This window comes from Micromesistius poutassou (genome assembly GCF_964030765.1).
Source record: "Micromesistius poutassou genome assembly, chromosome: 14".
Lineage (NCBI taxonomy): Eukaryota > Metazoa > Chordata > Actinopteri > Gadiformes > Gadidae > Micromesistius > Micromesistius poutassou.
In genome coordinates, this window is record NC_140284.1 from 18,519,668 (window position 1) to 18,547,167 (window position 27,500).

General features: G+C 46.1%; 3 protein-coding genes across 3 annotated transcripts in view; all 3 read left to right on the forward strand.

The window, feature by feature from the left end:
- The window catches only part of cryl1 (crystallin, lambda 1), a 15,902-nt gene extending 2,469 nt beyond the window's left edge, over positions 1–13,433 (forward strand). Inside the window, exons 4-9 of the mRNA XM_084478428.1 lie at positions 1,985–2,146; positions 2,800–2,895; positions 3,222–3,320; positions 7,449–7,557; positions 10,961–11,067; positions 12,637–13,433. Of these exons, the coding sequence (XP_084334554.1) occupies positions 1,985–2,146; positions 2,800–2,895; positions 3,222–3,320; positions 7,449–7,557; positions 10,961–11,067; positions 12,637–12,744 (681 nt within the window). The 3' untranslated portion in view covers positions 12,745–13,433. The remainder of the gene's footprint in view (positions 1–1,984; positions 2,147–2,799; positions 2,896–3,221; positions 3,321–7,448; positions 7,558–10,960; positions 11,068–12,636) is intronic.
- A 554-nt stretch (positions 13,434–13,987) lies between these two features.
- gjb8 (gap junction protein beta 8) lies at positions 13,988–16,170 on the forward strand. The gene is made up of 2 exons (XM_084478198.1): positions 13,988–14,127; positions 15,337–16,170. The coding sequence occupies exon 2, from the start codon at positions 15,368–15,370 to the stop codon at positions 16,160–16,162; it is 795 nt and encodes a 264-aa protein (XP_084334324.1). The 5' UTR covers positions 13,988–14,127; positions 15,337–15,367; the 3' UTR covers positions 16,163–16,170.
- Positions 16,171–20,795: 4,625 nt separating this feature from the next.
- gja3 (gap junction protein, alpha 3) lies at positions 20,796–22,121 on the forward strand (the record flags this gene model as incomplete). Its single annotated transcript, XM_084478032.1, has 1 exon — positions 20,796–22,121. One exon carries the CDS (start codon positions 20,796–20,798, stop codon positions 22,119–22,121), a length of 1,326 nt encoding a protein of 441 aa, XP_084334158.1.
- Between the last annotated feature and the right edge of the window lie 5,379 nt (positions 22,122–27,500).

Consider the following 27,500-nt stretch of genomic DNA (forward strand, 5'->3'; position numbering starts at 1 on the left):
TAGGTTGTGACAACTCAAAGCCCAATAAGATTGATATTTACCAGAGAATTTTGAGGATTTGCTTTGCATTTGTTGTACATTTCTGATTGTAGTTGATATCGATGGTAAATATTGATGGTAAATATAGATGTAGATGGTGAATAGGTAGCAGGTAAATATAGATGATGAATATAATATAATATTTAGATTTAGTACTTTTAAAATATAGATATAGGTGTACTAGATGGTAGATATAGAGGTACTGACATAGATTGTAACAGATGTAGATTAGTAGTAGATTGTAGTTGTTTACTGTGAGGCCCAAGCCAGGCTTCGCTCTATTTTTGAGCCTTGTCAGACTTTAAAACCATCAAGAGCTCATCAGCTCCATGTCAATCAGTAATCATTCCTTTGTGAAGCCAAGGACAAGAAGACAGAACATACACAATGCACAACAAACATACTTACACACCCACGCACACACACACACAGTCAATGAACGCACAATGGACTTGTGACTCTAGGTCATGGAGATCGGACAGAAAAAGAAAACACAGTCAGCTCTTTGCTCTCTCTACAGAGAGACGAGGACACAGATGGGTGGAAGACTTTTCCTTTAAAAGAGTCTTATGATTTTAATAATAATATAAACATTTTGTGTGTGTGTTTGTGTGACAGACAGACGAAGAGAGAGGGTAAGGGAGAGAGACAAGACAGAGAGAGAGGCAACAGAGAGAGAGACTACCATTACACAAAGGGTAAATCAATCCTAGTGATCAAACTGATTCCAGTATAATGGGCTATTCAGTAGGATCAAGGAAGTGACTCCCACCCGCTGGAATCCTATCACATGGGGTCAGGGCTTTTTTTGTCGTTGTGACGAGCTCACCCGTGAATTACAGTATTGTCTGGTCATCGATTAGCACCTACCTACTTATCACCCTTTCTACAAACCGAAATGCTCAGTATCATGTGGCCTTGGTAACCCAAACATCCCACGTTGAGGTTGGAGCATGGAAGTTATAACACAGAGACGGACGTTGTGAGGACATAAGGTTAGTGTCTTTGACTCCCCGACCAAAGGTGTTTGGTTCCAATCCCAATGTCAAAACCAAGCGGCAGCCATGACCACCTGTTTGTAAAGCCCTGGCAGAAGCGACTACAATGCAGTTCCTCTATCAGCCTTCTGTATAAACTGTCTCACCCCAACCTTCTCCCTAATGACCCGTCTCTGTATTAATGGTCTAACCCCTACCTGCTCCTTAATGACCCGTCTCTGTATTAATGGTCTAACCCCTACCTGCTCCTTAATGACCCGTCTCTGTATTAATGGTCTAACCCATACCTGCTCCTTAATGACCCGTCTCTGTATTAAATATCTAACCACAACCTGCTCCTTAATGAGCTCTGTCTGTACTGTCTAACCCCCAGGTGATGGTGACTGACATGTATCTGAATTCTCAGTAAGTCGCTTTGAATGAAAGTGCTAATAGTCCATCTAGTACCAATAGTACATATAAAGATAGACATCAGGGCGACACAGAGTGATCCCAGGGACTTGTGCTCTTGATGGACAAAAGAGTGTGTGTGTGTGTGTGTGTGTGTGTGTGTGTGTGTGTGTGTGTGTGTGTGTGTGTGTGTGTGTGTGTGTGTGCGTGCGCGTGTGTGTGGAGCTCTTTGTGTTATTTATATGAGGACGTTTAGGTATGTGGGTAATGCTTTAGCTAGGTATGCGACTAGCTAAGCCGGTTCCACTCCTCTCAACCTGCTGGCACCCTACAGCTCATAAAGACATCATCACCATCATCATCATCATCATCATCACCATCATCATCGTCATGAACTGAAGTGACTTGTGGTTCAGTCAGAAACAGACAGGTGGTTTAAGATGGTTACATTTTTGCTACTACTCCCTACAATCTACCAATTAGTAGAAATAATATAAAGTCATTTATATATATATATATATATATACTGTATGTGGTGTGTGTGTCTGTGTGTCCAGGAGAGTGTATTTGAAGACCTGGCAGCCAAGCAGAGTGTGTTCCAAGCAGTAGAGCGCCTTGTGGGGTCGGAGGTCATCCTGAGCAGCTCCACTTCCTGCCTGTTGCCTAGCAACGTCTTCTCAGCAGTCCAGATGCCGAACCGCTGCATCGTATCACATCCGGTTAGTACCTGCCCAGGGTCACACCTAGAGGCACAGGGGGTGGGGGTGGCGGGGGGGGGGGGGGGGGGTCATTACATTTGTGTGCATTTCAGTCAGACATTTTTTCCGCATGAAACTGGTTTCATTCACGGGAGTTTGAAAAATTCAGATTTTATGGGAAAATCGAATCCCACGCCCACGAGGGTCAAGGACCCTCGTGGTATTCATATCAACGAGGCTATCCTCTCTTTTCTGTTCTCTCTCATCGTTTTTTTCTGCGTTTAACTTTGGGAGAGAAAGAGGTCCTCCACTGTCAGAGCTCAACAATAATATCAGGTTTGGTTCTGCTGGTCATATTGCAATACATTGTCCTTGACCATACAGCCCTAAGAGTGGGGCAATTCACCACTGCTGCCCTTGGAAGCAAACAGAACAAAACACTAGCACCCACATTAACCATCCCCAAGAACCAGCTGTACCGCTGGAATGCCCAACCCCATGCTCATCTTTTGTGTGTGTGTGTGTGTGTGTGTTTGTGTTACAATGAATACTCATTGTGTAATACATATTTCTGTGATGTCACAGTTTGTACAACAAAAGCTCAGATAAAGCAATAAAGACTGTTGGACTCTAGGTTAGTTATAGCGTGACTGGTTATGATCTGCCCACTGCAGGTAAATCCTCCCTACTACGTCAAACTGGTGGAGTTGGTGCCCCACCCAGCCACACTGGGGGCCGTGGTGGACGTCACACACACCCTCATGACTCAGGTACACACACTGTTGCTAACACACAATGACTGCACGCCCACACTGATGGTGCACACATACGCATACGCACACATACACAGGTGGTTCACACGGAAAAACCCAATATGGGCTCAATAGTGTGTGTGCGTGTGCGTGTGCGTGTGCGTGTGTGTGTGTGTGTGTGTGTGTGTGTACGTGTGTACGTGTGTGTGTGTGTGTGTGTGTGTGTGTGTGTGTGTGTGTGTGTGCGTGTGTGTACGTGTGTGTCTGTGTGTGTACGTGTGTGTGTGTGTGTGTGTGTGTGTGTACGTGTGTGTCTGTGTGTGTACGTGTGTGTGTGTGTGTAGGTTGGCCAGTGTCCGGTGCGTCTCAACAAGGAGATCGATGGCTTTGCCCTCAACAGAGTCCAGTATGCCATCATCGCAGAGTCCTGGAGGCTCGTGGAGGTGGGACACACACACACACACACACACACACACACACACACACACACACACACACACACACACACACACACACACACACACACACACACACACACACACACACACACACACACACACACACACACACACACACACACACACGTGATAATTGTGATGGTGGTGATGATGAGTGGGAGGATGATTATGGTGAAGGGGGTGGGGATGATGGGAAGGTGTAACCGGAATGTGACTCGAAATGAAACGCCATGTACTCTCACGCACACACACACACACACACACACACACACACACACACACACACACACACACACACACACACACACACACACACACACACACAGAATGCATAACAAATTAAATGCACACATATACACATCAAGGCATACACACATGCACATATTCACACACTCACCGACATGCTTAATTGTCGTGGAAAGTTTAGTCTTGCTTAGTACTAAAACTCTTCACATAACATCCATCCATCCATCGTGAAGAGGGAGAAGTTGACTCCTCCTCCTTGGCCTCGTCCCCAAACCAGAATCCATCGGCAATTTCCTGAAGAATGAACCCAAAGAGGCCAAAGCACCAGATTAGCGCCAGCGGCTACCTTAGGACTCAGTTCGTCTTCCTCTTGCGTGCTAACCTTCTGAAGCACGGTTGGAAACCCCTGGAGGACAACAGGTGGATTACATTCTGACATTCTATTCTCTCCCCTTGATAGGGTCTCTGATGTCAAGAAGTCCAAGCCAGTGGCTGTACGTGGCGCGTCTGAACATTCCTCGCGGCTGAGGAATGCTAATGCTAACAAGAGACCCGAGAGCTATGCCCGAACCTTTACACGGGAGGCTTCCTCTCTGGCCTCTTGGCTGTCAACAAGGCCGTGTCCAAACCCTGACGCAGGTTCTCAAAGCGAAGCTCTCGGGCCTCTTTTGTCAGCCTTCCGTTGCCTCTACTGTCACTTCTGGTCTCTATTGTGTTAAGGGGCCCACGATTCTTGAAGTGGTTTCTAAGGAGGCTTCAGCTCCTCACCAGCGCGGTCAGATACGGAGACAGAACAATTGTCACGCTTGGCCAAGTCCGGCCGGCCCCGCACTACTCACAACCTCAGCGTTTGTCTAACGAAGGGGGCTTGTCCCAGCGTAGAGAGGGCCCTCTTTCGATGGTTGGGGCCCCTGGGTTGGAACTTCTGGGCCCTCACAGATGGCTGAGGTCCCTCATCCGTAAATACAATTTACATTTAGACATCCGTCAGACACTTTATTCTAAGTGACTTACAAATGAGGCTGAGAACAGTCAAGGGATACCCAAGGGTACCATGTAGTAAGGGTAGCTACCAAAAAGGAACCTGATTCTAGGAATCAGAGCTGCACAGTGAGTAAATTAATTAGAATAGATGGTATTTGCAAAGAAATGTGTGGTCGTGAGAAACAGGCGTACAACTTCAACAACAACTTGAAGTCCCAGTATTGATATTCTTGAAATTCTGGGTTTTCCAGTGACCCGAGATATTTGCATGGTGCTAAATCATAAAGGAATTTACCTTTGATCTTTCATAAATTAGTTTGGCTTGTCCAAAAGGGACAGCTTGGTGTTAAAATGTCATGATGACATGTTAAAATGTTGCAGACATGCTTGTGTTTCAGTAATAGGGGAATTTAAAATGGAATTCATTGAGCGTTAAAGTAACTCATATTCAACGTGCCTACAATGTTTACATATTTGGTGAGTATTTGAGCCTGCTGTCGTGTGGATTGTGAGTTATGTAGCATGAGCCTGCGTGGCTAGCATAGCCATTAGCGGTGAACCTGTTGAACTGAATGAGTCAGCACACCATCAAAAGGCCGTGACGCTATTGTAGTAAGGGGAGGGATTTGAACCAACGCACAGAACACGACCAGGCCAAGGTTGTGCACTGTGGCTACACCAAAACAGGCACTCTTGGCCTGTAAATATTATCGGGCGTTAATATTTCCGTTTTTACGGGGGTGCCCCGGTGGCACCCCGGGTAGAGGGCGTACCATATGGGCTCAGTCCTGACCGCAGCGACCGCACCGGGTTTGATTCCTGCCCGTGGTCCTTTGCTTCATGTCCTCCCCTCTCTCTCTTCCATACCTTCCTCTCTTTCTAACTCTATAATAAGTAAATAAGCATAAAAATGCAAAAAATAAATCGTTAAGAATATTTCCGTTCACAGCTGAAGCTTTCCCCCGTTGTGTTAGTGTTGTTGTTTATTACCACGCACGTAGCAGGGGACGTCTCTAGACGTATAGAGGATTACTAGAGGAACCTGATGAGCCTCATAGCTGCCCGTCCCTGCTCATAAATCCAAATGCATGCACACACTCACACACAAACCACACACACATACATAATAATAATAATCACCGAGTGGTTGGGGAGAGTCGACCGGCAAACTTGTTTGTAGCGCAGGGCTCTAGCTTCAGATTGATTCTGCGAGGCTACGGTGTGCTAGGCTCAGGGTGGATCGATACGATACAACACCATACGATAATACTCTATTGTCAATACTTTATAGCAAGTCTGAAATTTGAAAAAAAAAAAGACATCAGGACAGGACATCAAAAAACAGGACATCAAGACAGGACCTTCAATTAAAATATTGCTCTTGTTTGTGTGACGCTATGTTGTACTTGGATCAAGGCGTGCTAGGCTATAGTACCAGAGGCTAAGAGAGATCGGGCTGGCAATTTCTGGATACACCTCAATATTTGCTTCTGGTTAAATGTTTGATAATTGTTGCAATACGACACACTTTAAATGTATTAAAGAAACAACACGACAAACCGATGTTGCATGTCAACAAAACTCTCGACCATTTCAGCATGTTAGCTGCTTTGTGGAGTTTCCGCCATGAGATAAAGCGTGACCTTTTAGCGCCAGTCGAGATCCGAGCATCGGTCCAGTTTCAACTCTGGGTAGCGGCGGGTTGTTCGGATCAGTACCCAGCCCCGGAGACCCCACCCTGGTGGTGTGACCCACCGGCCACCCTGGGAAGTACTCTGTTACTGGTTATTTAAACCTGGAATTCCCCTTCTGTATGGCCCAGGAGAGGGGGGGTACCAAACAGTCAGTAATTGTGCCTTTTGCATGATAACATTAAATCCTCGCTGGACAGAAATGCACACACACACGGACACACACACACACACACACACACACACACACACACACACACACACACACACAGAAGCACTACTGACACACACAGCCTCTTTGAGTACGAGCCAGCAGTTGAAAGCAGAGTGGCTGTGAAAGGAGCTGGTTGCCTGGGCGATGATGGTAGCGGAAGGACCCCTTTTCACCTGTACCTAAATACAACTCTATCACACACACACACACACACACACACACACACACACACACACACACACACACACACACACACACACACACACACACACACACACACACACACACACACACACACACACACACACGAAAACTTGCAATACACGCACACGCATCCACAACACACACATAACACGCTGCATACACAGACTCTTTCTCACATGACACACACCGAGGGGGCTATGAGTTGGGGTAATTGTGAAGCAAACAATGACAACCCTGTACCGCACACACACACACACACACACACACACACACACACACACACACACATCCCCCCTCTCCCTGACTCCAAGCTTTGATTTCCTCGGGTGCCGGCCAACAGGTATCTGTAGCCTCTCTCTCTGTCTCTTTCTCTCTCTCCAGCCCCTCTCTTCTACTGTCTCCTTCCCTCTCATTTTACCTCCATCATCTCCATTCTTGTATCCTAACCATACACAGTCATCTGATTGGCCGATCGCTACATGGTCCCATTAGTTTAGACAGACTCCTCTTGTCCTAAAAAACGGATTGGCTGGCTCTGAAGGCATTGGAGCTAACAAAGCTAATGCTAATCTTAAAAACAGCCAGCGAATCAAATTTCCCTTTTTTTAAACAGCACGTTAAAGCGAATAAGTGATGCTGAACACAGTGTGTGTGTGTGTGTGTGTGTGTGTGTGTGTGTGTGTGTTCTTCCTTTTGAACGTTCTGCTCATTTGTAATGTATTCTATAGTTTTTAATGCATGTTATAAATATTTTGTGCCTGCTTGTTTGTCTAGGAGGGGGTCATCTCTGTCCGGGATATTGACCTGGTTATGTCAGAGGGCCTGGGCATGCGCTACGCCTTCATCGGTCCTATGGAAACAATGCATCTGAACGCACCAGAAGGTAAGGTTCCTCCATGAGTTTCCAAGTCTCTCATTTAAGCATTGGATTAAAATTAACACATCAGCAATATTTAAATAAAACATAGAAGCAGTGACAAAGACACATTAGAAGCCGACCATCCACAATATGTGAAGATTTTTAACTTAAATAACTAAAAAAATGTCAAAATAAATCGAATAAACATTGTATATTTAGGGACTGCTAAGGGCCTGTGGGAGTTTAAAGGAGCGTGTTTACCACAGAAGTCTGTTTAAAAGTGTAAAATAATGCCTTAAAAATGCTGCTATTTTACCAACACATAAACTTCCCATCATCCCCACCCCCTTACCAACAGATGACTATTCATGTGTTGAATAGTCAACACATGACTATTCAAGTCATTAAATGACTTGAATACTGAAATCCAACCTTCTTCCGTTCAATTGATCTGCATTCCATTGGCTGAAACAACCAGCCAATGGGGTGCTGGAACTATTCATTCAGTTGATTATCTCTGACTATAAGACTATAAATCTGTGCTTTGGAAATGTTTTACACTCATTAAAGTTGTTAGTGTAGAAACATGAGTCGAAGTGGCAGAGTGACTGTAAGTAAGGGATGTGTGTGTGTGTGTGTGTGTGTGTGTGTGTGTGTGTGTGTGTGTGTGTGTGTGTGTGTGTGTGTGTGTGTGTGTGTGTGTGTGTGTGTGTGTGTGTGTGTGATGAGAGAAGTGAGGGTTATATGTCAGGTAGACGAAGAATCTCAGTAGCCAGTGTGAAAACGTGAAAATAACTCTCCCTCACACACACACACACACACACACACACACACACACACACACACACACACACACACACACACACACACACACACACACACACACACACACACACACACACACACACACACACACACACACACACACACCACACACACACCTCTTACAACACATGTGTGCTCAACAACACACACAGAGCTGGTAGAACAAAGCGCTCTTTGATGAGGTCTGGTAAGAGCCAGTAATCCAACCCTGCCAGGATGGGTTCCGCCGTTGTGCTACAGACACGGAGACTGGGTACCCAAGCTTAACCCTGGCAGCTCCCAGGAGACCCCTGGCTGGTCCCAGGAGACCCCTGGCTGGTCCCAGGAGACCCCTGGCTGGTCATCAGGAACCTAGAAGGACCCAAGAACTAAACTAATGTACCCCAGAAAATTTGATGGAACTTCAACAACTTAATGGACAACAGAGTACCGGACTGACCCAAGAGTACTAGATCGACCTCAGAAAACTGGGCTGAACCCAGAGTACTCGACTGACCCCAGATAACTAGATGGACAATAAAGTACTCGACTGACCCCAGATAACTAGATGGACAATAAAGTGCTCGACTGACCCCAGAAAAAAAAGTCGGACCACAGAAAACTAGACGGACCTCCAACAACTCGATGATACAGACAGAGTACTAAAGAGACTCTGGAAAACTAGATGGACCCCAGAGAACTAGATAGACCTTGGTAAACAAGACTGACCCCCCTGGCGGGTCCCCAGGGGGCTGGATTCTCCTCCAGGGAGCTCAGGAGGACCAGACACTACTGATGGATCTCTAGTGCCCAAAGCCAGACCATCAGATACTCTAGCACTTAGGGGCCCTCTGGCCTCTGCCACTGCCAGAGTCCCTCTCCCCTCTCTATGTGTCACTCTGTCTCTGCTAGGTCTCTGACTCACTCTCTCTCTCTCTCTCTCTCTCTCTCTACGCTCTCTCCTCCGGCTGGGCTTTCCACAGAGAACGTGCAACCTAAAATCTCTTAATTAATTTGAGAAGACATCAGACAGACAGACAGGCAGGCAGACATTGCACATAGATGAAAATAGACTTCATATCTGAGAATAGCCCCGCAGAGTGGAGCGGTGTGTGAGTTAAGCTCCAGCCGTTATCTGTTACACCGAGGTGAGAGCAGGACTTCCAGTCAGTCCCTGATAATTACACCGTGTTCTGAGTCCATGGCAACTCATGAAATTAACCGAGGTCCAGGGGTGTAAACCTGTTGGTCATGCACATAGTGGGACGAGTATACATGGTCCTGTACACTTTTTCTAAATTAAATTGAGATACTAATTATGGGTCTTCTCCTGTCATGTACCAGGGGACATGGTCCATGGTCAATGTGTGTCATCTTCACTAGTTTATTCTACTAACCCTGCCCTGGTACAGTAAAAAAAGCAGACCCATAAGTAGTGTTATGAGTGAGTTGTTATGTTGCGTCTGTGAAAACCCAAATAATGTTTGTGTTTGGTCAGTTTTAGGGTTAAAGCCATTGGTCAATTAGGTGTGAGGTCAATCCTAATTGTAGTGACTCAGCCTTAATAACATTCAGTTATGGGTGTAGGGCAGGCTTTTCTTTTTTATATGAATGTATCTACAGATTGACTGGAGAACATTTATTACTTTGACTTGGCAAACTTGAAGCCAACAACAAACCTAAATGGAAGCAGATTATGTATTTGGGAGAGAAGGGCCATTGGGAGGGAGTCCCTATGTGTTGTCAGAGAGGGTGTGAGGATGGGTGGGTAAGACATAAATGTTATCTCCTTAAAGATCCACCGATCTATGGCAGGATTTCCTATTAGAGGAATGTCAAGAAACCTTCAAGCTGGCCCTCTTTACGATATCAGCCAAGCAATCATTTGTGAGGTTGATTACGACTAGTCAGAAATCATTAGCCTAAATCATTTGATGCCACTCTAAAGGAGCACCTCTGTTGAAAACAATGGTTTCATGTTTTCTTTATGTTGCGTGTCCTTCACCGCTATGTTAAGTGTGCATACCTCTGGAACACAACACACATTTTACATACATGGGAAAGAATTATGGGTATCACCCATGATGCACTGCTTACCTCAGCGTATTATTAACTGAATCAAACGTTCCTGTTACATTGTTTACTTCTTAATATTGCATACTACTAGTACTACTACCTTCACTACTAGGGTGTGATGCAAGGTAGTCAAACAGAATACTAGGGCGTGATTCAATGTAAAAAAATTGCATCTCATAGTCACAGTAATTCTATTCAGGGTAGGAAAGTGAGGCATTTTACGCATTGCTTTCACAAATTCCATTCAACGGGTCAAGATAAAAGGGAAACTGCTATTTCATGTAATATTAACCCATCCCTAATCTAATACCTAAGCCGAATACCATTTGAACCATTGTACCCTTAAGTCAACCATCCTTAAAGAGCCACTTGCAGGTCAGCATTTTGTTTATTACAGCTGGACTCGTCAGACTTAAAGTAAAGTAACGTGCAAACAAAGTACACAAAAACATTGACATAATTTACGCTGGCTGTTGAACGGCAAGTAGAATCGCAATGCACAAGCGGTGTGTGTGACATTACTCCTGGGGGCTACCGCCCCCTGTAGGTCTGGAGGACTACCTGCAGCGCTACAGAACTGGGATGAGGAGGGTGCTGAGCTCAGCAGGACCAGTGCCTCAGTTCTCTGGAGAAGCAGCGGAGCGAATCACCACGGTAACCCGCCGGCCGCCACTATCAAAAACAGATCAAAAGCGGAATTCTTTAGTTTTAGTTTTTTTCTTGGAGATTGTCCGATAAAGAAAGCTAATTGAAGATGTGTCTTGCGTACATTCCACTCTGGGGATGAGAACTGGGATATTTTATAGAAAAATCAAAAGGAAATATCATTGGATTAATCCAGTATGAAAATAATGGTTAGTTGCAGCCCTGTGTGGGTAAGGAGCAGCACTCATTAAGGAGGCGAGGCTCATCGTGAGTCAGCACCTTTACTACAGCAAAGGTCCCAGGACCTACCTGGGGGTCACCTGATTTGCATATGGGGTCGCGGAAGATTGCTGTGTTATAAAATAGATCGATATTTGATCATGCATTTAAAAAAAAAATATATATATATATATATATATATTGGAAGTTTTCATTTAAATCCAGTTGAAGAAAACAAGACTTCCTAATGACCCGTGCAAACTAATCACTTATTGTATGGGATTGATATTAATGGGCAGATAACATAAGGAGTTGGAGGCACAAATCAAATGTCAGAACAAAAAATGGGCTTACGGTTATGCTCGCTCTCATACTTTTGGTGTTTTGGTGTATTTGTTACATTTCCAGCTCCCACTCTCTGATCACATTCAGAAGAGAACAATTTTTAAAACTCTTCTCTACCCACTAACATTTCCTCCATTTTTCCATTGAACCAAAAAGTTATACGGGAGGTGCAAAGTAGTTTAAATGCTCATATTAATCACGCTGTCATTCTTTTAAGTAAGGACACTGTGAGAGAGCAACGGAACCGGAGTCAAATTCCTTGTATGTTTATGCATGCTTGGCCGATAAAGCTGATTCTTATGTATGTTCCAGTAGATCTGGTTCTCCGTGGTGCATGTAGCGCACCTCTGTGCTCCCTAACCGGTCACATGCTGCCCTGCCCCGGTTAGCCACGCTTACACGGGCCTACCGCGCGTGACACGACGCCGCACTAATGCATACACATTACACACCAGGCTGGGAGAAAGGGAGGTCAGCACAGAGGTGGCCTTCTGCTCTCCTGCCCTCTCTCCTCCTCTCCTAATGTGCTCTCTTTTTACCTCCTTTTTCCCCTCCTCCACCTCTGCCCCGTCTTCCCCGTCCTCCCTCACTTCCTCTCCTCCCCCACCTCCTCATGTCCCTCACTTCCTCTTCTCTCCTCCTCCTCCACTTCCCTCCCTTCCTCTTCTCCAAACTCCTCTACCTCCCTCTCTTCCTCATCTCCCCTGCTCCCCCGCTTTCCTCACTTCCTCTTCCCCCCTCCTCCTCCACCTCCCTCTTTTCCTCTTCTCTCCTCCTCCACCTCCCTCTTTTCCTCTTCTCTCCCCCTCCTCCTCCTCCCTCTCTTCCTCTTCCTCCCTCCTCCTTCACCTCCCTCACTTCCGTTTCTCCCCTCCCCTCCACCTCCCTCTCTTTCTCTTCTCTCCTCCTCCTTCACCTCCCTCTCTTCCTCTTCTCTCCCCTGCTCCTCCACCTCCCTCTCTTCCTCGTCTCTCCTCCTCCTCCTCCTCCTCCTCCTCCTCCTCCTCTCTCCAGGAGATGAGTGAGCTGATCCCCAGCCAGCCGGAGCACCTGTCAGCCAGGAGAGAGAGGAGAGACCTGCTCCTCATGGGTCTGGCGTGCCTGAAGAAGGAGAAGCCCTGAGACCCGACCTCCTCGGGCGACGCCAACTCGGACCTGCTCTCTCTGGGAACCCCCGGGGTTTACAAAGTAAAAGTCCTGCTGGATCCTAAATCTGTGGTTCTCAACTGGTCTGGCCTTGGGACCCACATTTTCCCATGGTCAAGTCGCGACCCACTTTTATACATTTCAAACCAGGCCAATTTATTTTTCTACAAAATTGGCTAGTACACACACACATACACAATGTGATTATGACCTTTTTTTAAACATAAATAAATATTTTCATCCCTGCATTAAAAGCACATTACTTATTCTAAAAGATAGAATTTTTGGGTCACGACCCACCAGTTGAGCAACACTGTCCTAGATGATCCAGTATCTTGGTGGGTGCCATTGGTCAGATATACTGTAGGTTGTTTTGGTGCTAAATTCTCAGCAGAACTTTTTTGTGAAAGTTGATTTTATATCAGGAATTTACCTTCGGGGAAGTCGAATTTTCCTCTGTGCTGAATCAAAGACTTCTCCTTGTGACAATGTGACCCAGTTAATGTATTATAAATTGACAATAAATAAAGGGAGTGGGCAGTTAGTCTACATTAGGAGTGTTGGTTTTAAATATTAATCACTGTTCTGTTAATTATTATGACGATCACATTGTTGACTAACAATGATTAACACACTAACAATAAATATTTCTCACAATTAAAGCGGCTGTGTGAAAGACATTTTAAACGCTCCCACGCTTGTTATTCGTATTTCGTTTCTGCCGCGTGACGTCTCCGCGCCTATAGACACTTGTGGTGCGCTCGGACGCGCCGCGTCGAATTCCGCGTTGCGGTGCGACATTCCGGAGGTGGTGCGGACCCGAGAATGTACAGTCCGGTAACTACCAGCGCCTCAGAGACACAGAAAACTGAATATCCATCTCCGATTGACGCTCTCAATGCTTGAGGACAACAGTGCATTTTCATACGGGTATATGACTATATACAGGCGGTAGGCTACATCTGGTAGGCTACATCTGGTAGGCCTACATCTGGTCGACAAGTGGTTTTAGGTATGAGACATCCCGACTTGCCTCGGATGTGAGCGGTTAAAAACAAAGAGGCGAACTGTTTGTGCCTCAACAAGTGTGACCCATATCGTTACCTACACGACACCCCTCAAACCACGGGCCCTCCCCCTCTCTGACCCCGCCCATCTGGGCTGTGAGGGCAGGCCTCTTAAGTCCACAGACGCACCTGAAGATCATCAGCTCAACGAGCGCGGACCGCCTCAATCACCCAACGTAGTGTTTAAATAGACCACACAGGTTGAAGTAGTTCATTCTCATTGCATATGACTTACGTTCTGCTGTAGATGGGGGTTTAACTGATGGACTTCACGTTACACAAACAATAACAGGTGAGTTAGGCAGTTTATTTATTTCTTGGTGGTTAACAATGAGTTGTCAGTGATGTTGCGCTGCATTTTCCTTTTAATTAATTCTGAACAGGTTAGACTTTTCATCCAGCATTGTGTATTACAATTTGGAAAATCGAGTCAAATTAACTTTTTGAATTGCTATTTTAATTAAGTATCGAATATTACCCTATCCATTAACGCTCCCAATTGGCGTAATGTAGCGTACTTTTGCTTACACTTTAAGCTTTTTTTAATGACTTGGTTCAGCCCTCTTAAAAACGACATTAACTCCTACCATTCGATACTGGAATATTAAAAATGTATAAGCCTATGACGACCATCACCTGGTCGCCTATCTGATCCGTAGTGCACATGTGCAGTTTATTAGTAGGCCTATGACCTGTTTGTGTAGGCATCTAAAAGGCCGTGTTTTAAAAGGATCGTTGACATCAGGCCAGTATACAGTGTGGTTCATAAGTGACATTTGACCAATACCTGAAACCAGTGGGGGTGAATCATGTTGAGCCTTCTTTCTCATCTGCCATGTCCCTGGACCATATATACGCACGTCCTCCTTATCTCAGCCGAATGGGTACTTGGTTCCTACAGGAGACGACCAACTTTTAAATCCAGGAGAGAGAAAAAAAAGTTTCACTTTTGGCCTTGCTCTGCTCCATACTGAGCAGGTGTCGACATGACGCTAATAGAGAAACTGTGACGCACTTGCGTTGACGTCATTTGGTCTGTGATTAATGAACAGTATCTCAGCCGAAGAACCTTGCAATATAACTGGGTTCCTCAATACAATTTTTACCTTCTCATCTTAACGTAACAAAAATCACAGAATATTGGGAGCAGCAATGTAGCCCAAACGTTCAGTTGTGGGAGATGTGAGCATTAACATGGAAAAAGATGACGGTAGTGTTCAAAGCCATGTTTACATATTTATGTGTGCAAAAAATATATCTGTATAGTAGTGCTCTACACCCGCGGCTTGCAGAGCACTGCGGAGGACGTATACTTGACAAAATGAACATTTTGTTTCTCTGCAAGCTGTAGTAGGGTGGGCCCATCCGGGTGGCTAGTCACATTTTCGACTGCCACCCCAGTCCCCTGTGGACGCGGCCCTGCCAGTTGACCATGTTTAAAGTCTAAATTTCCCCCCTTCTCTTCCCCCCCCCTCCCCACTCCCCTCCCTCCCCCACTCAGACGGGTGTGACTTCGTGCGGTAACTGTAGTCATGAGCTGGGGTGCGCTGTACGCCCAGCTGGGCGGCGTCAACAAGCACTCCACCAGCCTGGGCAAGATCTGGCTGTCGGTGCTGTTCATCTTCCGCATCACCATCCTGGTGCTGGCCGCCGAGAGCGTGTGGGGCGACGAGCAGTCGGACTTCACCTGCAACACGCAGCAGCCGGGCTGCAAGAACGTCTGCTACGACCACTTCTTCCCCGTGTCCCACATCCGCCTGTGGTGCCTGCAGCTCATCTTCGTGTCCACGCCGGCGCTGCTGGTGGCCATGCACGTGGCGTACCGCAACCGCGGCGACAAGCGCACCATGCTGCGCTCCAACGGCGGCGACAAGACCACGGACCAGGACCTGGAGACGCTGAAGCGCCGCCGGCTGCCCATCACGGGGCCCCTGTGGTGGACCTACACCTGCAGCCTGTTCTTCCGGCTGCTCTTCGAGGGCGGCTTCATGTACGCCCTGTACTTCCTGTACGACGGCTTCCAGATGCCGCGGCTGGTCAAGTGCGAGCAGTGGCCGTGCCCCAACAAGGTGGACTGCTTCATCTCGCGGCCCACGGAGAAGACCATCTTCACCATCTTCATGGTGTCCTCGTCCACCATCTGCATGGTGCTGAACGTGGCCGAGCTGGCCTACCTGGTGGCCAAGGCGCTGCTGCGCTGCTCCAACCGCGCCGCCCGCAGGAAGCTGCCCTACGCGCACCACGACGCCGGGGCGGCCCTGATGGAGAACAAGAAGAACGAGCTCATGATGTCGCCCTGCATGGACTCGGGCAACAAGACGGCCTGACGGGGGGGGGGGAGACGGGGGAGGGGTGGAGCGGAGCTGAGGACGGCGGCGGCCGGGGGGGGAGACAGAGTGTTGGACTTCAGGAAGAAAGGAGACGTGAAGTATTGAGACGTGGAGAAGCCAAGATGGAAGTAGTGAGCCAACGGTGGTCGACGTTTGACTCGTCCATGTGTATTCTGTAGAGAATTAACCAAACAAAGTAGACTATAGTGGTGTTGAGATACTTTTTATATCACTTTTGTAGATTTTTACCCCCCCCCCCCCCCCCCAAGACTGATCAAGTGTTCATGAGTTTTGTATTTTTTTATTTAAGTATTGTGGACGCTTGTAAGATTTGATGGGAGCTTTTTAGCGTGAACAGAACAAGAGCTGATCTACAGCGACACCTTGTGGTGTACAGGCGCCCATGCAATACCACGTATATACACGCTGTTATGTGGTTGAAGGAAATTGAGGATTAATTAAAGGGGGGGAAGAGGAGAGAATAAAGTGCCTCCGTTAACTCTTCCATAGTTTTATTTTTTATGTATGGCACAAAATGTTTTAATGTTGTGTATTTTTAAGCGACGCACAGTTTCAAGGTTTACCGAAGTGTATTTTTAATCCTGCAGATTTATCCCTGTTAAAGTTTTATCTCGTAGGCTCTAGAGTCACTCCGGGCCCACGGTTTTTAAGAAAGGTGCAAACGAGACGCTGCAGGAAAACTGTCATTTGGTGCCATTGACCACGACATGAGACCGACCGAGGGGGGCCTACCGTGGATCTCTTGTAGGGGGCGTCGGTATCACTTTTCAGATTGATCTTTATTTAGCCTGCTCGACTGAACCTGGAGCGGAGACTTCCTTGTCTGCTCAATGTGGAGCAGAACAATGCGTCTCTTGAGTCTTCAAAGAAGGGGTCAATACTGATTTGAGAGCTGAGGCGGATGGCCTCCACCGGAAGTGTTTAGAGCTCAGAAGGACTCATCCAGCCTAGTTTTTTTTTTTTTTGTTAAACAGTTACTTTTACATCACCTTGCTTACTACCCTGAAATTGCTTTTCTTTATGAAGAAACTTGTATTGTAGGCTACGTCTTGTTACATGTGCACTATGACTTGCCGTTTTTTTTGTCTAATAAACTGAAAGAACTGCACTTTTTGTGTTTATCTTTCTGTGCTTTGACATGGGATCTTTGAGTGCTTTAATGGTCCCAGATATTTGGTAGCCTTCATGCAGTTTCCTGAGCCAACAATATCCCCTTAAGTTTAACTGTTTGTCTGTAGGCTGCTTACTGTCTCCTGCTGTTTGATACCTGGCCGAAGCTACTGTATGCTATTTATGGCATGCTTATTGTGAGAAGTGCGTGTGTTGGAAACGTTTGGGTGTGTGCTGCGCTCTCTTTTAACCTGACTTTAATTTTAGCCCAAACCCTGTCCTCAAACGTCGCATTTATTGACTTGCCTGGTTAAATAAAGGTTGGATACAATTACACAAACAAAAGCTTGCGGGTCGAATTTATTCGTAAAGTGAGTTAGCTGTGGCTCCAACTTTCCAGTTCAGTTAGTGCATTTATTCAGTTATTCCTACACACAAACCTATTCTCTCCTCCCCTCTTGCGGGTCGAATTTATTCGAAAAGTGAGAGTAAGCGGTGGCTCCAACTTTCCAGTTCAGTTAGCGCATTTATTCAGTCATTCCTACAAACAAACATATTCTCTCTCCTCCCCTCGCTCTGCCCATCTCTCTGTCTGTCTCTCACGCGTGATGGAAGGTGACGGGGGGCGTGGCGTGAGCGGTTATGACTTGGTGAATCCACTCATGCATGGTCACACAACGTGAGAGTCGCGATGGCTCGGAGCGGGAGGCAGCTGCGTTTTACCGAGCCTCGTGCCCGAACCTTACCCTCCCGACACTAGACACGCCGCAGGCCGCGGGCGCGACTCCTCTTAACCGCGACGGACTTGACGCGTGAAGAAGTTGGTGCAAGACCCCCTCCCCCCTTCCCCCTCCCCTCCTCGGCCGGCTACACCTGACAAGAGTTTGGTAAGGCCCCCCCCAACCCCACCCCTGGTCCCAGGCACCCCCAATTGCCTGGGACACCACTAAATATGGAGCCAATAACTGAAGAATAGTGATTTGATTGGATAGTGGCGTATCAAGTTTGGAACAATGACAATTCAACATTATTAGAAGATGGGATTGTTTTCTATTGACCTATCGCATCAGGGCTCAGCCAGACTAACACGTATAGGCACGATAAAGTTTGGTAAGGTGTTGCTCTAATACTTGAAAATAAATGAATGTTTAAATACCAGTCGGACAAAGGGTGCCGGGGGTTCTTTTCATGGGGAGTGAGGGTCCAGCTCTCTCGGTATTGTCAGGGGAGGTATGCGTTTGTGAGTTGAACTTGACGATGTGTTCTATGCACTGTTTACTAGACATTTTGTTAAGGGGGGTGTTATAATGATAAAATATATTTACCATATATATATATACAATAGTGGAAGAATTGTTAGGTTGAATATAGTAGTGGTAGTGGTCTGTATGATAATACTATAATAACAAAGTTGAGTAGAATGTGCCCTATATGATAATAGGTTGTTCCAACAAAGTTGGTATAGAAGTCTTGGTTCATGTCACTGTGCCACCAGTGATACATTTGTCCTCAAATATGCTTATTAAATAGGTATTTTGTTACATAGTTATTTCAAGTGATTTACTGTTTGATTAATATAGTAATGGTGTAAGCAAAAATGTAGTTGACATACACTGACTTTAAAGAGCAGGTAAATATAAATTTGAAATAAGGGTTGTAATAAGAACAGTTGGTGAGTTTATATTATTGAAAAATATCGACTGTAACTTTCTTTTAATACTCGTTAAAGTTGTCTTGGTTTTTGCCATTAAGATATCTACATCTCCCTCTCTTTCAGGTGTCTACATATGGTGAACCCTAGTCGATGGATTTATTACCTCTAATAGAAGAAATACATAGTAAGCCCCCCTACTTTCCTCCCTCTCTCTCCCCCCCTCTCTCTCTCTCTCTCTCCCTCTCTCTCTCTCTCTCGTCTGTGTGTTTCGTGTGTGTGCTTCACTCCATTCTGTGCACGTGAATTTACTGGCTCACTCACGTGCACATCACTCTTTAAAACCAGAATCAAACGGCCCAGAGAACGACCTGCTGTCTGATTTCAAACTTCTTAATTTACCAGCAAGTTTCCATTTTTATGTTTCCTTCTTTGCGATCAAAAAGGTATAACCTATGTTTCATACTACTAATAACAATATCATCGTAACGCTAATAATAATGTATATTGGTAATCTGAGCGAGCACAGATCTTGTTAGGAAACATTGAAAGATTATCATAATACAAAAATAATTGTAGTTTGATTTCTGGATTAATTAATTGCGATCGATTGGTTTTCGGTTAGTGCCAAATCTGTCTGATGCAACGTTGTTACAACATTTAAATGTTTTGGCATGACAACAGGCCAGTTGATCGTGGTTACTGGATGTGTAAAGTGAATGAGGTATGCAAGTGTCTGATGTGTAAACGTGTGTGTGTGTGTGTGTGTGTGTGTGTATATGTGTAATTGCATGTGCCAGTCTGTGGCCTATTTGTGGATGTGCCTCTGTATGTGTGTGGATGTGTGTGTGTGTATGTCTGTGGGTGTTGGTCAGTGTGTGTGTGTGTGTGTGTGTGTGTGTGTGATTTTCAGCGCTATATTGTTGATCTCAGCACATGCCTGCAGAGCAGTGGAGCGGGCAGGTGAGAGTGAGCGAGCGAGGGTGAGAGACATAGACAGCGAGTGACCCCGGGCTCGCCCTACCACCTGGTCCATACAGTTAATCAGCCTCTCAATAGCGGCGGGTCTTGTGCAGAGTGCTGCGCTGCCCGTTTGATTTGTTATGGATATGAACCCAGCTCAGCCTCGCATTCAACACTCAATCCTGCCCTAGCGTCCTCGAGCAAACCACACTGGGTTGTCTGGTAGAATCCGTTCCCCGTCCCTGTGTGTGTTGGCATGTTGGGTGTGTGTGGATAAACTCAGTTAAATAGCCAGGTATGCCGTAGGTTTCTGTTTTGCCAGCCTAGCCCATAGAGGCCATCGGCAAAAATGTAAACGACACGTCAGGGCCGCGGCCCGCTTCGTGTTTCCTGCCACGTTTTGTGCTTTGTTATCACACTAGTTAAGGAGAGTCACATCGATGTTCATTTGTACGACATCCTAGTGACTTTTTGTGGCCTACACTCAGAATCACCGACACAGAGACCCAAGGCATACCGACGGCAGCTTTTTGAAAGAAAGATATATATACCTTAAGTGGAGTGTGATAGCATGTTGAATTTGTAACCACGTTGTGGAGTGTTTTGCCATGTTGAGCGTGTTAGTGTATTGAGTATCTGAGTGTATTGACATTGCATTTGAGTATTCATTTTGTTTAGATTGTTTAGAGTGCTGAGTGTCAGCATGTGTCCAGTGAGTGTCTAGCATGTTGAGTGTGTCACTGGCTCTAGAACCAGACTCATAAATCACGGGCTGAAAAATTGGAGACTTTCAACTTTTTCTCCCTCCTCTCCCCCTCTCCCCCTCACCCGTACCATCCCCCCCCCCCCCACACACACACACACACAGGCTAGAGATCTTCAAGCATGGGCGACTGGAGCTTTCTGGGCCGGCTTCTGGAGAACGCGCAGGAGCACTCGACGGTGATCGGCAAGGTCTGGCTCACCGTCCTCTTCATCTTCCGCATCCTGGTGCTGGGTGCCGCGGCGGAGGAGGTGTGGGGCGACGAGCAGTCAGACTTCACCTGCAACACGCAGCAGCCCGGTTGCGAGAATGTCTGCTACGACCAGGCCTTCCCCATCTCCCACATCCGCTTCTGGGTGCTGCAGATCATCTTCGTGTCCACGCCCACGCTCATCTACCTGGGCCACGTGCTGCACATCGTGCGCATGGAGGAGAAGCGCAAGGAGAAGGAGGAGGAGCACCGCAAGGTCACCGGGTTCCCCGATGACAAGGAGCTGCCGTACCGGAACGGGGACGGCGGTAAAAAGGTGAAGCCGCCCATCAGAGACGAGCACGGCAAAATCCGCATCCGCGGGGCCCTGCTGCGCACCTACGTGTTCAACATCATCTTCAAGACTCTGTTTGAGGTGGGCTTCATCCTGGGCCAGTACTTCCTGTACGGCTTCCAGCTGCGGCCGCTCTACAAGTGCTCCCGTTGGCCGTGCCCCAACACGGTGGACTGCTTTATCTCCAGGCCCACGGAGAAGACTATCTTCATCATATTCATGCTTGTTGTGGCTTGTGTGTCCCTTTTACTCAACCTGCTGGAGATCTACCACCTGGGCTGGAAGAAGCTGAAGCACGGCGTGTACCACCCCGACCACGTGCTGCGGGCCGCCGGCCCGCTGGCCCCGCCGGAGGGCGTGGCCTCGCACGGGGCCACGGCTCTCCTCAGCTACCCCCCCACCTACAGCCACATCGCCGCCGGCATGGGGCCCGCCACCGACGCAGAGTTCAAGATGGAGGAGCTCCAGCGGGAGGAGGAGGGGGCGCGGACGCCTCCCCCGACTCCGCCCGCCGCCCACTACTACATCAGCAGCAACAACAACCACCGCCTGGCCGCGCAGCAGAACTGGGCCAACCTGGCGACCGAGCAGCACACCCGCCAGATGAAGGCCGCCTCGCCCACCCCCACGTCGTTCTCCTCCTCAAGCAGCGACGCGGCCCCGCCCCGCTCCGCTAGCCACACCCCCTTTATGGCGACCCCCGGCGACGGGGACGTCGCGACCGGCGGCGGCGGCGGCGACGGGGCCGGCCTGGGCCCCGAGCCGGGCCAGCGGGAGGAGGAGGATGTCACCGTAGCCACGGTGGAGATGCACCTGGAGGGGATCTCCCCGGACCCCCGGCGACTTAGCAGAGCCAGTAAGAGCAGCAGCATCCGCGCCCGGCACGATGACCTCGCCATCTGAAACCCCCTCTATACCCCCCCCCCCCACCCCCACCACTACCCCCCTCCCCCCCCCCCAACACTCACACCTCCAGAACCTTTCCACGATCCATGACCCACACCCGCAACACTCCAATCCTGCACACACACACATTTACACACACACACACACACACACACACACAAATATCCAGAAAAAAAAACGTAAAACTGTTCCCAGAGCGAGGAGACCAGAGGGACAGGAAACAGGAAGTGGAAACCTTGCAGTTAGGTGGAACTACATCCACAGTCCACAGCCCCTGGTGAGTTGTAGACCAAATGTGTATTCCTGGACTAAGTGAAGGACTCTGTGCTTACTCTTAACTGGAATATCACCACGGAAACGTTTGCAGAAGTAGTTTGATTTGATTGGCGGAGGAAGAGCGGTTCTATTTCTCGTGGAGTTTGTTTAATATGCACACTGATCGATGAACATCTATGCATCATATGGCTCCGTTATTGCTACTTCAGGATCAAACCACTGACGCCTATGGAACACACTGACACACCTCCAACCATTTGCTTGGTTTTCCCGAAAATCCTCTTCCTGGATAATACTTCATTGACTCAGAGTCAAAGTGGGACTTTGGTTCAAAACCAGTGTGGAAATTACACTGGGAGTAGGTAGTACTTGCAATGGATACTCCCGGTTTCCAGAAATAGCTAAAGAGCACAGCTGACCCGTGAATACAACCAAAGACGGAGGCCAGGGTCTGAGATCTAGACTTCCATGGGTATCACTGTACGTTATAATTATTCTAAATGACAGGCGCTTTGGTGGAGGAAGTGGTTTTAATAGAGATGGTTGACAAACCCTGTTGCCAATGTTTTAAACACCGTTCTGCATTTTCATCGTCAAGGGCCCCATCTCAGGCCCCTGTCGCCAAATAAAACGTACACGTGCCTTGCTTTTGTTCTGAAATCACTTAGTTAGTGGTAGTGAACCAGGGTACACCAAAACAGCTAACACTCCTTTTACTTTACTTTCACTCCCACAATGTTTCTGTATAGGGATACTTGTACAAGATACTTGTAACTAGAAAACTAGAAACCATGTTTTACGCTTTATTTGCTTTCAGACGATGGCGACCGCTTTTCCAACAACCTCTGAGTTCCATGGATACAGCAAGACTTTGCCCCCGTCTGCCTCACCCCTTCATTTCTCTCACTCCTCATTCCTTCATTCTCCTCATATATCCCTTCCCCCCCCCCCCGATCATTCTACTCACCCTCTCATTCTCCTCACGCCCCATATAAGCAGCTTTCTTCAGTTGGTGTTCATTGTACACAATGACAAACTTCTCCATATTTTGTTCTGCATTTGTGTTTTTTTGATTCTTAAAGTTTACATTTTAGTAGTTGATAAAGATTTGCACATTTAGGCTAAATAATGCTGTTCTTCTATGGTGATATTGGTATTGTTTTAGAGAGGACGGCACCATGCCAGCCTCTACGAGCCTTTAAGGAAAATGGTCTTAAACCCAAAGCACAGTGGATCTTCACAATAAAAGACATTATTTAACTAATAAGAGAGAGAAAAAAATATGACAGTATTTTTTTAAAGAAATAATAATTATTTTAATGTGAAAAGTACAAACAAAAAAAACATGTAAATTGTTTTTTTTTTATTCTTTATTTTAACCTGACTGGTCTGAAACTAGCGGATTTAAAATATCAAAAACAGAAACACAAGGAGAGCGAGAGAAGAAGAAAAAAACTGCTTTTGTGATGTCACAGCTGGACGGGACTTCTGGTTGGACGGTCACGCCAGATGGTTCTCATGCAACGATCCTTCCTGGAAAGGATGCATTCTGGGAAGTTCTCTCTCTCTCTCCAACGATGAAATCACAACATGGAGCTACCTGTCCTGACTGTGACTCAAACAAGAGAAGTGCCTTGTGTATGAATGATTCGTTTGTAAGAACAAGTTGATGTAAATGTTCATTTACCTCAAATGTTTACAAAAATGTTACTAAATAAACTTTTTTTGTACCATATATGTGTTTGTCACAGTTCCTTTATTACACCAGCGCCTGGTGGCAGAGGTGACTATTGCTATTAGATAGTATTATTATGGGGAAATAGAGTACTAATTATCTTAAATAAGTACTTACTAACTCATGTAGGAGTGTTTGAGGTTGTCTTACCCGATAACCTTCGTTAACATGTTCAGAGCGAAAAACACTTGCTTTTAGTTCCTTTACAGTTTAATATTATACGGTAGTTATGATACGATTCATTCTGTGAGAATATGCATGTTTCTGAAGGCATCATGGCTGATAACCCAGAAGTGAGGGAGAATACTGGTGTGTTGTATTCCTACAACAGTGCTTCCCAAAAGGTCTCAGTGAGGTACCCAGAGAGGAAATATCCGCCTTGGGCTCCATTCCCAAACATTTTCCTACATCTTCCTTCCCATTGCTAGTTCACTACATCTTCAAGGAGATGAGCAGTAGCAGGGCAGTTAGGGGTCAACTGGGAAGACAGTAGCAGTCTGGAAATGAGACAGCTGAGCTGCGTTAGCGCCATTTAAGGCAACATCAACCGTTTTTTTATTGGGTCAATGAATCACAACCGCTGTATGTCTAACGATGTAGTTGACAAACTTGCAAAGAATTTCTTGTTAAGGATAAACTGATATATACTTTGTCCCAAGCTGCTTTGGCAGTTGTCTCAAGTATTGAAGCACAACGGCGATTGAGAACATCATCCAGAGTTTTAGGAGAGTTTTATAGAAGGACTATTTGGATGCAGCCTTCGGTATTTCATCTTTGATAGTGACTTTTTATAATCGATAGTGTTCAATCCTAGCAAGGGGAAGGTGCAAGGGGAAGGTGATGTGGGAAGTTAGATTCTAAAAGATAAATAAACAACAAAATGCCGACTTCCCTTCAATATAAAAGTAATATGCTAAACATGTAGCCCTATATAACTGTTATGGCTGGTTATTATCATGTTTTATGAGTCCTCGTTGGTTTAGTTTGGTCCCATTTGGCCGCGCTGTCACCGGGTTCTCACCTCGCCTCTCTTTGTACTATCTCTGACCTCTGACCCCAGCACCCAGGACCCATCCCTCCTTGCCTCCACATTCTAGCGTAATGCGGAATTCCGATGAGGGAATGTGACGTTGGGGGCAGCCTGAGAGGAATAAGGGGGGTCGGCTGGATCATGTCATACGAGCACCCAGATATAATTAACTTAAGATGGAGGTGTCAGAATCACACTTCAGTGGTAAACATCCGTCAAAGCGTGGCTTCATGTTGTCCCCCGAACCTGCTGTCAATTAGCAACCGAGACACTAATTAAAAGCTAATTGGCTGGAGGCTACTGCGAGCCGTCAATTAAATAAAACATAGTATGTTGGCCGCTACGGGATGAACATGTGAAATTAATTAAATATGAATCACGAAATACAACCAACAAAAAACAAGAAAAAAAAAAAGACCTAAAGTCGGAAGGCAGTTATCCTGTGAATGTATATCATCATATCTAATGACCAAAGATCTAGTATGTAGGCCTACTACAGATCTACAGACCACTGATCTATAGTCAAAGTCTATTGAGTATAGCTCTGGACAACAGATCTATTGACCATGGGTCTATTATGGACCACCTCCACTACAGACACAAGACTAGACGGCTACGCCTACAATCGTAGAACTAGTTATAATAACATAACTATCGTTTTCAATTCTCACTGGACACCAGAGACTCGTAGCTCAGCACACACACACACAGCTAAAACTCCAAGCTTGTTGGACGCCCAACAACCCAACGACACCAGAAATAGTCGAACCACAAAGGGCCGTCTGTGACGCTACACACAGAGACTCCTAAAGGGCGTTCCTTTGAGGCCGCCCTTCCACTGTGTCCAACACACGCGGCGCTATTTATAGCCCATAATCACCTCACAACTTCGCACCTAGACCCCCCTCCCCGGACCCCCGCAGCTCATTGTGTATTTCAGGACGCAGATACATTCGTCTTTCGAAAGGCTTGACCGCTGCTTACCGCCAGATATTCCTCTCTTTCCCACCGCCTCGTTGGTGAGGGGAGAAGTTCCAATTGTTGTGGAATTTCCTAGCAAGGTGTTAAGCATCTAACACATGTTATAAATACAAAAGTTGAAAGATAAGAGTATGTTAACCTACACTGAACGTCCTTTAAACACTACTGAATGAATAATACCTTTAAATACTACTGTAGTATCTATTGGTAGCCTACATGCTTTACTATATCTGGTCTATTGGGTGGCTTTTGATGAGGACAAGGCTCAAATCTCTGTTACGATATGGAAACATCACTTATATGTGCTGAAAGTTAATAAAATCACAGCATAGCTGTAGAATCTTGGATTTAATTTGAACATAATTGGATGACATAATGGATCTACTGTAATCAATACAATTTCTATGTCTATTTCACAATGTGGATGTTAAGAAGTATGAAGGTATCTTATATTATGTTATTGTAATACCACACTTGTATATGATAGTTGGTAACATTGCAGGTCGATGTAGTCCCGTGGTTCAACTTTTTCCAGTTGAGAGACAGATAGAGAGAGGAACAGAGAGAGAGAGGGGACGAGAGAGAGCATGTTTATTGTATGAGCACATTGCATCAGCTCAGCAGTGACCCCTACAGACGCGGTTAGAGGCTGCAGGCTCTCAGTCTGTTAGAGTAAACCTGTGGTGTCAGCACAATGAGAGTAGAGCAGGGAATAAACTAATGTACTTTTCTCTTTAACTCAGGCTTCAACGATGAAGTCAATCAGTCAATGACGGCCGTCATTGACTTGTAAGTGATTATTTACCATGTAATTAAACACATACCATATTTCACTTTATGTTCATATTTCACACAGTTTGATCCCATTTCTGTCCCTTTGAAAGTGATGATGCAATTTCCTACTGTGTTACTGTGAAACCATATAAGGGGCTATTCAATTAACCACAAATACCTGATGTAACGGGGCGTGACCCCTGTCATGTGACATATGTCATGTATACAGGGATAATTGTCATGTCTTGAAATTATAAAGTTCCACAATTGCTACCAAATACAATATTTGGTTGAAGACTTAACTAAGTAGTACAGATGAATACAGATACAGTTATGTTTAGGTAGTAGGCTAGAGATGGTTCGGTTTAGGGTAAGGATCAGAATCAGAATTGCTTTCATCACATCTTATTGTACACAATAAGATGTACAATTCTTAAGCTTGGTTCCCCAACAGCCATACACCTCGACACGGCAGCAATGATACAAGCTGAAGTGATAAGAAAGTAAAAACAGAAATATGTAAAAAAAAAAAAAAAAAGTACAATTAAGTAGCAGAAGTACCAGCCATGGTCGATGGATC